The sequence below is a fragment of the Orbicella faveolata genome, unplaced genomic scaffold (genome assembly GCF_042242905.1).
Source record: "Orbicella faveolata isolate gen_17 unplaced genomic scaffold, um_ofav_v1 contig_35, whole genome shotgun sequence".
NCBI lineage: Eukaryota > Metazoa > Cnidaria > Anthozoa > Scleractinia > Merulinidae > Orbicella > Orbicella faveolata.
Genome location: NW_028301564.1, coordinates 21,769,799 through 21,781,693, shown reverse-complemented (window position 1 = coordinate 21,781,693; position 11,895 = coordinate 21,769,799). Strand labels below are relative to the sequence as shown.

The window sequence follows — 11,895 nt, the reverse complement described above, 5'->3', positions numbered from 1 at the left end:
GGCCGTATTTTTGCTGGGTATTATGGTTTGAATGCACATGTCTCGTTCACGTTTCAAGTAGTCAAAAATCTCTCTGCTCATTTCACGTAGCTACGTTTTGGGCTGTATTGTAAATTTTTTGGTAATTTTTGGGTGTATTTGGGGATAAATAGTTTTTCTCAAAGGATTAGTAAAATTTAGGGAAATAGGAAATTTTGAAGATTTGATGTTGTTTTAGAATTAGAATTTGAAGTTAAAAATTGGTAGACGTACACCAAACAGTTGCCCACCAATCCGGGGTGCCCTTTTGGGGGTGCAATCAACTGTCTGGTGGTGTTCAAACACCCCCCTTTTTTTCTTCTAATCCTTCTTTAGACTTCCTGAAATTTCACTTAAATTTATGTGTACCCCCGCCTTAATGTAGGTTTCATTTACAATACTTTACTGGCAATAATTTCAGGACTTTGATACTGAACTGGCCGCTTAAGAGGGGTCCGACTGTAATACCATCGGTTGATTGACCCTTCACCAAAGCAATTTCATTGGGGTACCCCTTAGAACATTTGGTGAAGGTAGAGGTGTACCCCTCCAGACCCCCAACTCTCAAAACTGTTGCGCAATTTGTAAAAGGACTCTAATTATTTATGGCCGGTTTTTACTGCCTTCACTAGCAATGAAGTCGTAGTAGGAGTCGTAAATTATCTGAGGCGCAGAGTGATAATAACTAGTGAAAATCAAACCAAAACGGTTCGTTTTGAAATTGGCACTCTTCAGCTTTCGTAGTCTACAGTTTATTAATGGAAAATCTGTTCAGCAGTAACGCAGCCGAGCGATACAAACAAACCTCGCTTTCCGTACAAAAAGTGGTCGGTGAAAAGTTCATTCAAAAGGATGTACGTTTGTCCTCAAGCTTGAGACGCCATCTTGGATTTAGGCTGCGGTACAGGAGAGCTGTCTGCAGATCTGGCTGAGCTTGTAGGACTCGAGGGAAAGGTTGTAGCTGTTGATCCTGACAAGGAGCGAATTCTACGGGCTCAGCACTCTTACGGTGAAGTCACTAGGCTTTTGCACATTATGCTTTTGCTTCCTTGCTAAAATGCTCCACCTCAACGCCCCAATTTTCCCAAATGCTCGGTCTCCCCAAAAAAGTCAATAAAATGCTCGGATAATGTTCATTATACAAACGTTTTTTTTAAAATTAATTTCAACATTTTTCACATGGTGTTAACTGTTAACACTTACAAAAACGTACAAGTGTTGCAAGTAATAACAACAACGTATACAAGTTCATAAATACAGCCAAAAAAACATAATCGTCGAAATCATCTACGAGGCTAAGAACAGAGAGTAGTTGACTATCTCTAGAAAGTTATTTGTTGTTGTACTGTAAAATTAGTGACGTTTCGATGTAATTTTCTAACGCTTGTTCTTGTCGATTGTTGAAGGAATTCTGGAGAAGTGAAAAAACCCTTTCAGATGCAGCTGATGATGGTTGCAACAAGAGGATCTGCTTACATGCGCGCACTTGCCCAACTCGGTATTTCTTAGCTATGCTGACTCCACCATTCCAGCACATTTATCTCTCCTGCAACGTCATCAGTCAGAGCTTCATAAGCTGCGAGCTCACGCTGAAGAGGTTCAATGACATTGTCTGCATCAAAAAAGGGAACACAGCGAAGTGTGTTGACAGCAGCAGCATCAGGTTGCATCTCTTTCACTTAAGAAAAATAATTTCTTTTTTAGTTTCTCGGAAAAAAAATTAATTTTCCAGGAAAATGGCAATAAAATGCTCGAATAATGCTCAATGCTTTTGCCTCACTAAAATACTCGAAAAAATGCTAGCATAATGTACAAAAGCCTAGAAGTCACGAATCTCTCATTTGTGGAAGGAAGCGCTTCAAACTTCCCAGGGATTGGCTCGGAATCGCATGACATCATTTTCAGAACCCATGTCATCCACTGGATCTCTAACAAACAAGAAGTCCTCAACAATAATTTTAGAAGTCCTAGAAGTGGAGGGAAGATGGCCGCTCAGTACGCGGACAATCTTCATCCCTTTGTACTGAGCGCTTATAAGGAGCTTAATCCCGAGAACGAGGAGCGCTTAATTTCCGAGATGTTTCAATTGGAAGAGAGGGCCAAGATCGAGCGATACTGTTCTTCAGCGGGATTTCACATCTTTAAGAGTTACGGAATACGTAGCGCGCAACATGTTTTCGAAAGCATCGAGAGCCTTCTGGGCTGGCTTTCAGTAAGCACACACGGTGTTTTTAACCCCAGCTTGGTAACGGCGGAGCCTTTGCAAAGATATCATTCTTACACAAGCAGGAATGGTAAACCACCATTTGACTTTAGGGGAACCAAAGAGCAATCGTTGTTTTGTCGATTGATAGCTGTAAAACTGTAAAATACATTGAACTTGGTCATATTCAATGACATGTACACACAGTTAGGGCATTTTTGTTGCTGTTATTGTTTTGTTAGTGCAGAGTGCACTATTGGGATGGTTTGGGGGTTGACGTCGCTAAAGCACTATGGCAATAACGCACTATTGCAAAATGGCAATAAGGTGTGAACTTTAATGTTTCTATAATTAATTAATTTCAATTAATTAATTAGGCTTGCAGCAAGGAGGGTAAGATGGGTAGGTACTTGTGAGCACTACGTAAAATGGGTGGTGCATGTACCTACGTTACTTCTGTGAGTTTTTCAAAAAGCAATATATTTGTTTCAGAATGCCCCTTGCTCTCCTTGTGGCACTTCTCTCTTTAGAGCAAAACCAATATTTGCCCTAAACGCATGCGCAGATTAATAAGCGTTAGTGTCAACTACATATCAGGTGAATGATACATTTCATATAAGATTACACACTAACGCTGAGCGCTTTTCCTTGTGGTAGAACCCTAATACGTCATACGCATCCGTTCTAGCATCGTTAGCGCGATACAAGAATGCTAGGGTGACTGGGTGTCTTTTGGAATAACGCCTAACTTGGTTCAAGAAATATCATCTGTCGTTTTCAAACTACACTAGCGCGTTTATTTCATCCTTAAATTGTCTCTATCAAAGAGACCGAAATGTTCATACCCCTAGCCGAAACTCTCCCGAGTAGGTGGCATTAAAACTTGTCAAATTGTACAAACCCCCCCCCCGGGAGGGGGCACTGCCCTATATGGGCTATATAGGTATGTGCCGCTGTGAAGGGTATGGTTTTCAAGCAGTTTACTCTAGGATAGAGCATATAAATCAGAGTATTTGGGTCTAGAATAGAGTATCATTTTTCACAAAACTGACAGGTTGGTTGAAGATTTTATCTAGAGTAAGGAAACCAGGAATTGCCACTCAAAAATATAAAAAAAAATCGAATCGCCAAGTTTAAATTTACGCAAATCAGCGTCAACAGTGTCGATAGATGCGGGGATTTGGGGAGTTTACTCTAGTATAGGTTACCAAAATTCAGCTGAACTAGCTCTGGTATAGGCTAAGGTGTCCAGGGTCCCAGCGGCACATCCCCACCCATCATTTTTATTTCAGGACCTCTCAGGACCCGGAGACTGATCTGTTTGTTATTAACTATTAGTCTTGTTACATATTATTAGATACCAGTCTTTTTCTTTTTCTTCGCGTTTAAATTTCGATTGTAATCTAGTTAACGGTCACTTCTGAAGATGTATGTTGTACATACGAAACGTCAAGGAAATTAACTTCGTTTAACACGCGTTTTGGTTTCATGTTTATCACCGCGGTTTGTGTTTTGTTTCTCCTAAAGGTACGATGGCCAAGGATAAAGAGTGTTTACCACATTAGTGAGTGGAGCCTCCTGTATAAAGATTATTATTATTATTATTATTATTATTATTATTATTATTAAATTCCCAAAGTACCCCCCCGGGCAAAAAACCCAGGAGACTGCTCAAATATTGCTGCAGACTCCGTGGCACCTACTGAAAGCATAAATTTTATCAGTCTCTGAGGGGACTCATTCACCGATGAAGGATAAAATCTCACTCAAGTAGCTCTGTTTACTTTCAATACCTCTCGTTGAAACGCTTCTCAGTTGTATTGATCGATATCAGTGTTTATTACACGGAGAAGAGTGTTTTACTGGGAACTAAACCACTCGTAGATTTCATACGCCACTTCATCCGGGACCCGAGTGGCGTATTTTCCGTATGTCACCTTTGTGAGTGTCGTATCGTTCAATGAAGTCACGATTCCCGTCTTTTGCTTTTGTTGAATTGGTTTCTCCATATAATAAAAAGAACATTACACGTTGGCTTGAAGACATGAATTTTATGTTCTCGTGGCAAGAACAATATCTCACTCGTTCGCTTCGCTCACTCGTGAGATATTGTTCTTACCACTCGAACATAAAATTCATATCTTCTCGCCACCGTGTAATATCCTCTATGTATTTTAAATATAAGTGGTTTTATTGTTAACGCCAAAGGTGGCAACAGAACGTGCTGTTCCGTGACTATTTGACAATTAAATTAGTTCTTGTTTATCCGTCAAAAGAAACTTTGCGTTTTAAATAAAGCAAATCGTTCCTCTTCCATTTCTTCATCCGACATTCAAATTTCTCCTATTTATCTCCAGCTGTGAAAAGAAGACAAGCACATCTTACGTGTGTTTTCGAGAAAACAAGAGTTTCGGGTTACATACCTTTGCGAGGAAAACAAAAGTATCAAGTTTCAAACGTTTTCGTGAAGAGTAAACTTGTCACGTTCGCTGCCTAAATGTATTATTTAATTTAAAATGAGCAAAAATCGACGTAAAACACTACAGTAACATTCAAGAGCTGTCTTGATAAACGGTAATAACCTGTAAGTTATTCTTGGACTGTGAATGAAAATACACACATCAAACATACACACTGCTAAGATTATGTCTCATCAAAATCCCTAGCTGACTAGCAAGGTCAATACAAACCAGGAGTGAATGGCAGGGGTTGTATAGGAACTGTGTTATGAATACTGCGTCAGAGCTATACATTATACCCTGCACTATCTGAGATTGCCTCACTAGTTTTTGTTTTGCAATGCGTTGCGTGACGTCCCAAAAACGGTTGCGGAGGAGACTATGCCGCCCCCTGTGGCGAGTCAATTCTTCCAGAATATGCCTTATGTTCGGCACAGAAACCAGCAATCCGAGCCGATAAAGTTGAGGTGAACACTACTAAAGCATGAGCGCCGTCCTTCCTGTTCCTACGTGACTGAAGTACTTATAGTGACGCAATGTTTTTTAAAAAGTACTTACGTAGCGTGATGTGTTGCGTGTGCAAGATCTAAGATGGCGTTGTTATCGTTGTTCCTTCTTTCACTCGCATTCAACACGGTTTCTTCGGCTCGGATTGCCGGCTTCTGGCTAATCGGAGGGTCACAATACATTACCATGAGGCAAATAATGGAAGAACTTGCCTCCAAGGGTCATGAGGTACTGTATGCATCCAGAGTTAATTCGAAACATACTGTTCGCATTTTAAAAACGAAAATGCATCCAGAGTTAATTCGAAGCATACTGCTCGCTAATATTAAACAAACGCAACGAAAGAGCTCGTCTCTAAGGGTCATGAGGCAAATAATGGAAGAACTTGCCTCCAATGGTCATCAGGTACTGTATGCATCCAGAGTTAATTCGAAACATACTGCTCGCTAATATTAAATGAAAGAGCTCGTCGCCAAGGGCCATGAGGTACTGTATGCATTTAGAGTTAATTCTAATACTGCTCGCTAATATTAAATGAAAAAGCTTGCCTCCAAGGGTCACGAGGTACTGTATGCATTTAGAGTTAATTCTAAGAATACTACTCGCCAGAGGCTATGGAATTCAGACTCTCCGCTCCTTGTTGCCAACAGTTTTAACCTTCTCTTGAATTTTCTCTCATAAATAGTCGAACCTGAGCGAAATATTGAGAACATTTTATGCTACCCTTTTCGGTGTGAACAATTAATTTTAAGAGCTCCGGTACCCAAGACAGTTACCCTGACCGAGCTAACTTTTCACTCACTTCATTGAAAAATTCAACCAACCGTTTACCTATGAGAATGACAATTTCGTCCCAGTGGGCGAGATAACTCGGGTGAGCGATCGAAAGTTGTCTCGTCTTGGCAGGTAAGGTACGTAGTCCTGACGGGCGGAACAACTTCATCTCATATATAAACTTTGGCTCACACATCCGCGGCAACTCTCGGAGTGACGAGTGCCACGTTATGCCTAGATTTGAGGATTTTAATCAAAGAAGTAAAAATAAATTCGGCAAAAGTTACTGTGATTGAATGACCGAAGGAAGCCCAAAGAAAGAGGAATAATTGCGCATTTGAATATTCAATAATTTCACACAAGGGAACGTGAAGTGGCCGGGGACAAGCCCCTTCAATCAATCAATCAACTTTATCTAGAGAGGGTGACACATGACAGCATAAACTGATTAGCTAGTGGCCCTCTGTGCTAAAAATCTCCTTCGTGTGTGCGCATAGGACTCATGTTGCAGAGTAAGTACGCAAGCTGGTGCTCACGAAGCGGAACTGATTTAGCCTGCGAACAGCCCTGTCCCGCCCCGATCGCTTCGCTCATTCTCCTATTTCGCGCTCGCCGAATGTTTTTTTCTTTCGTCCCCGCCGGGAGCCTGTTCGCAGGCAGGTTCGGAGGATTCTATGTTGTAGCGGGAACAGTTTGCCAGTATCATCCTCGTTCCCATGAAGTAGTGCGGTCGAAACGTCGCGATCAACGTCTGAAAGTGACTCCGTCGAGAAAACAAACGAATGAACATTCATTTATACAAACAAATTAGCGAAGGGAAGAAACCTGACAACCTCGTCATCGAGCACAATTGACTGCAGACAGGAAAAGACTGGTTTTCATTTTATTCACTTCTTTCTTTCTTGTGTCAACACCAATGTGCGTTATTATTCAATTGTGAAACAATATGATGTCCAATGGAGACTTTAAAATGAACCTCAGCGTACCGTTACTAAACGCAGTCCAGCGCCAATTTTCTATAGCGACCATGACGGCCACCGCACTGGCAAAGGCCAGGATATTTCGTCTGAATTCTAAACTAGTTTATATAATAGGGATTTCACTCCTGTTGAAACTATTTTGGACAAAATAAATGGAACATCAGGACCACCGCTCCTCCCATTTCAATAATGCCAAAATGGCGCGCTTTTGCTCCTTTGCACCTTCATCATTGCTTCTGGGGGGATGGGGGATAATTGTTCCATTTTATTCTGTCCAAGTTGTAGCTTCCTAAAACTAGGCCCCATAACTAATCAGGGGTTTTTTGGGATATAGGATATTTAAGTACAAAACTAACGGGATACAGAACATTTGGGGAAATTTTAATTGAATATGGAATATTTAGAACAGATATCCTGGAATATCGAGTAGGAAAACTGATTTTAAACAATTATTAGATGAGGTTTTTGTGATATCCAGAATAATCAAGGTCGAGGTAGGGATCGTTCGAAGCCGAAGGCTGAGGCTGATAACCCTTACCGAGACCTTGATTATTCTGGATATCAAAAAAACCGAGTCTAATGATTGTTTTATTATACATTGAACGAAAAAAAAAATATGGAAGTCATGTTTTTGCTTCTTCACTGACGACAAGTAACACAAAGTGCGCGAACTTGACATGATTATCTTACAAAACATGCGCCGCGGTCATACATGACATGATTACCCGTGACCTTGAGTGACCCTAACATGATTATGATCTGCAGCTAGATCACAGGCGCTGGTTTTGAAAATTCACTGTACCCTTTTGGCCAATCAGAAAAGAGATAGTTCAATGTATAATAATGTTTGAAATTGGAGTTATCGGGATTCGGGATATTTAGACCAAACATTAGCGGGATATGGGATACTCAAACTTCCCACCCTCTCCTCCCCCCGCCCCTACTCCGCCCACAGGGACCATTTAACTCTGGCCCATGCATGGTGTAGTTCCTGTACCGAGGTTCAGCTGATTACGTTTGCTGTGTTTCTGCCCTTTAGGTTGTTTTGGTTGTTCCCTCGTCCTGTAGAATCAAGCCCAGTGAGAAAGTGGCGCACATGAGTTACCAAGTACCATACAAATCAGAATTCGTTGAGTATGACTTGGCCCGGCTTGAAATTGAAGGAAACAAGTTCCAGTTGTTGAAGAAAGTGAGTGAGGCACAGGTTACCATGTGCGAACGATTTTTACAGAGCACGGAGTTGCAGGAGAAACTGACAGGCGTCGATATCATTGTTTATGACAGTCCTGCAGCTTGCCCAGCAGTAATGCTTGGGGAACGCTTTGACATTCCAAGAGTGGAAATTCTGCCTCTTCCACTAACCGCACCTTTCGCGTTTGACCACATGGTACCAATGCCTGTCTCTTATGTTCCACAACTTTTTACAGGATTTTCTGATAAAATGAATTTTTTGGAACGTGTGGTGAATTTGGGAGCGTACTTCGCAGGGAGGCTAGTGGTATATATTGCGAAAAACAGACGAATGAGTGCTCTGAAAGTCAAGTACAACATCAACCCTGAGAGAAGCCTCCAGGAAGCTGTTAGTAATGCTGATCTTCTTATAAGTACATCAGATTTTGCCTTGGAATACGCACAACCTCTGTTGCCAGGTAAGAAGAAGAGACTTTATGGGGGTGAAGACAGGAGGGGGACACTGTCCAGAGCTATTTGAAAATGACGAATAAAGAATCGTTAGCGTTAATGTTTATTTCTGTTGGGATTATATTCCACAGGCAATGTTATGGTTGGACCACCAAATGCCAGAGAACCTAACCCTCTTCCCCCTGATTTAGAAGAATTTGTCAGTAATTCAGGGGGCCATGGTTTTATCATTGTTTCCTTTGGAGCAAACGTAGCTTCAAATCTTCCAAAGCCAGTGGTAGACATGTTAGCTACAGCGTTTGGGAAGCTGAAACAGCGAGTGGTGTGGAGACTCAAAGGTAATAGTGGAGTAAAACAAAGGAACTACTTCCCGTAATTAGCAATAGTGGGTACCTCGTGGACTATTTGAAAGTACCAGGTACATCTTGTGAACCTTTAACTAAGGGAGGCTGAGCAAAGCATAGTTTTATACTTTACTGTGTGCAAGCCTGTTGCATTCAAATTGATAACGTCGCTCATAAGGTTCTACTCCGCTGATTCTACTCCGCAGGCTCATTTTCGGTGTCATAAATGGGTTAAGTTTGTTGTTGGTTGTCGCTCCGTGGAATTTTCTCCAGGTTCTCCGGTTTTCCTCCCTCCCCAGAAACCGGTACCAACACTGCTAAATTCCAATTCGATCTGGAAACAGTGAACGAAGATGTGGGATGTGCCACTGCAAATTCCTGTTTATTTTATTTGTTATTTAATTTAGTGAGAGCAGCATAATTGACATCAGAACCTCTCTTCTCCGGCAGGTTACATTCCATCATTCCTTGGCAAAAACATCAGAGCAGTGGATTGGTTACTTCAGAATGATCTACTAGGTCACAAGGATATCAAAGTTTTTGTCTCCCATGTGGGACACAACAGTCTTTATGAGTCTGCGTATCATGGTGTTCCTGTGGTAGCGTTTCCTTTGTACGCTGATCAGCAAAGCAATGCTAAGAAAGCAGAGTATGTTGGCCTTGGTTTAGCTGTGGATTATAAAAGCACTGATGCCCAACAATTGTTGGAGACAATTGAGCGTGTTATTGGTGAACCAAGGTAGCTATTTTGCTTACTTGTCCATGTTTAGTGTTGACATTCGGTAACCTGCAATATGGTTCCCAGGACCTTTTCCTTAGAAATTCCCAGTTGAGTTTGGGCAAGACGAAATCAAGGTGCAGTGCTCGGATCGCAAAGGTATTTACCTTGATCTGGTTTTGGTAAACTGTTTTGAACAAGATGCCGTGGCTGTTAACAAGACAATTAAGATATGTCCCATGACATTATTGAGTCTCCAATGGAGCTGTTTATTTAGGGGGATGAAGAGTTACGTATTGAGGTGTTGCGGAGCAACATTACCCAAATTATTTGCCTGAACTACTCGTTAGAATAGGTAAGAGATCGTGTTCAATTTAACAGTTAGCGACAGAGGGGCGCCACATGATTTTATACTTTGTATGCTTACTGTGATGCGGTGGCCTCATGGTTAGTAAGCTCGTCTCCTGATCGAGCGGTCCGGGTTCGAGCCCTGGCCATGGACATTGTGTTGTGTTCAGTTGGGTAAGACACTTTACTCTCACAGTGCCTCTTTCCACCCAGGTGGATAAATGGGTACCCCCGAATTTAATGCTGAGAGTAACCCAGCCATGGACTAGCATCCCATCCCGGGGGGGGGGGGGGGAGAAATACTCCTAGTCGCTTTTTTTGTAACTGAAACCAGAGATGAGCACCGACCTGATGGGCCACTTGGCCAGACTTTACCTTACCACTATAAGTGGTAAAATAATAAAATGAATAAGGTGAAACTTTCCTTCATCTTTAGGTTCAAAACCAAAGCAATGCATATCTCTGGCCTGTTAAAGGATCGTCGACAAACGCCCCTCCAAGAAATCTGTGACTGGGTAGAGTATGTACTCAGACATGGTGGAGCCCGGCACCTCAGAGCTCAAGTGTTTAACATCCCTTGGTATCAGTACTATTTGCTTGACGTCATGGCATTCCTTGTTGCCATAGTTATCATGGTCGTCATGGTGATACGACTGGCATGTAGATGCCTGTGTCGTGTGTGCTGTAAGAAGGGTGATATCAAAACTAAGGAGGAGTAAATGATGGAAAAGTGTCGGTGTGCGCCTTCGTTAGAACTTTAGTTAGAGCTTAATGTTCTTAAGTTATTAGTTATAGGTGAAAAAAAATGTCTCAAGAAAAATGTCAATGTAAATGTTGACTTAAAAATGTAGTGGAGATTTTGTTATAGATATTAATTAAGGTTAAGGTGGCTCTTAACCAAAACCACAGAATTTATTTTAAATTAAAAAGTTCGCAAAAAGTTGCATCTTAAAATGGACGTCGTGCAGATACATAAGCAATTTCCAAAAAGAAGCGAAGGCCTAGGTACGAGATTAGCGCTAGTGTTTTGTTGGGCATGTGAGCAGCGGTTTTCCCCGTAGGTTTGCTTAGGAGTTGTCAACAAGAGACAAAGGTAAACTATTCGATCTTTCATTCCTTCGCTGAATTTCTTTCATCGTATTCAACTACATTGAATGCTCTCTGTGTAGCCACCTGAAATACTATCAAGGCCTCTCGAAAATGATTTAAATTTATGGATGTCAAGAGGTTTTTTTTCTTACATTTTATTTTATCTTACCTACTTTTACTTTAGTTTTTTATTTTTCTTGTTTTTTGCTTTCTGCAATGGAAATTTCCGGTTCATTAACCCATCAAGATATTTCAAAGAGTGTTATTGATAAGACAGGGGTATTACCTTAAGCACAGCATGAAGATAGAGATCCAAGGAAAATAAAAGTTTAGTCACCCAACTTAACGCTATAATTTGATGTCGTTTAAGGTCTTTAAAGCCGACATTCACGCTACCATTCGTCAAGTTGACCTAAGGCTGGCTTGAAGTTGATAATGTGTTTATTCAAACCTCTTGCAGTACATACGGACTAGATTACAGGTTTGGTCAGTGATAAATAATACTAATAAGTACACTTCAGTACAGATATGATGATGCAATAATCACGGATATCACTCTACCATCAACTGAAGTTACAGTGTCACAACCGAGGCATACTTGTTTGTGACGAAATCACCAAACCTATTGGTGGCTGTGGCATGGACAGTGGTCTTTTTTTATTATATAGTCGCAGTTGACATATAAATAACCTTCAGTCCAGCAACAACTTTAAGCAACAACTCAAAATTCACTTAAAAGTTTTAGTCTCCTTAAGTGACGTGACCGGAGCCTATATAGTGGAGAAAGATAACCTTACGGGGCATCTCACGTGTA

The 11,895-nt window shown here is 41.2% G+C and overlaps 2 protein-coding genes across 2 annotated transcripts; both read left to right on the top strand.

The window, feature by feature from the left end:
• Nucleotides 1-1,825: 1,825 nt before the first annotated feature.
• Nucleotides 1,826-2,509, top strand: LOC149103750 (uncharacterized). The gene has a single exon (XM_089273784.1). The coding sequence runs from the start codon at nucleotides 1,826-1,828 to the stop codon at nucleotides 2,384-2,386; it is 561 nt and encodes a 186-aa protein (XP_089129910.1). The 3' UTR covers nucleotides 2,387-2,509.
• Nucleotides 2,510-5,153: 2,644 nt separating this feature from the next.
• LOC110056475 (UDP-glucuronosyltransferase 2B1-like) lies at nucleotides 5,154-11,422 on the top strand. The gene is made up of 5 exons (XM_089273181.1): nucleotides 5,154-5,415; nucleotides 7,981-8,590; nucleotides 8,714-8,920; nucleotides 9,377-9,665; nucleotides 10,429-11,422. Exons 1-5 carry the CDS (start codon nucleotides 5,272-5,274, stop codon nucleotides 10,709-10,711), a joined length of 1,533 nt encoding a protein of 510 aa, XP_089129307.1. The 5' UTR covers nucleotides 5,154-5,271; the 3' UTR covers nucleotides 10,712-11,422.
• The last annotated feature ends 473 nt before the right edge of the window (nucleotides 11,423-11,895 follow it).

Coding starts and splice junctions, on each gene's coding strand:
- LOC149103750 (XM_089273784.1), top strand. CDS start 1,826: ATGTACAAAAGCCTAGAAGTCACGAATCTCTCATTTGTGGAAGGAAGC.
- LOC110056475 (XM_089273181.1), top strand. CDS start 5,272: ATGGCGTTGTTATCGTTGTTCCTTCTTTCACTCGCATTCAACACGGTT. Junction 5,416..7,980: donor TTGCCTCCAAGGGTCATGAG/GTACTGTATGCA, acceptor TCTGCCCTTTAG/GTTGTTTTGGTTGTTCCCTC. Junction 9,666..10,428: donor CGTGTTATTGGTGAACCAAG/GTAGCTATTTTG, acceptor CTTCATCTTTAG/GTTCAAAACCAAAGCAATGC.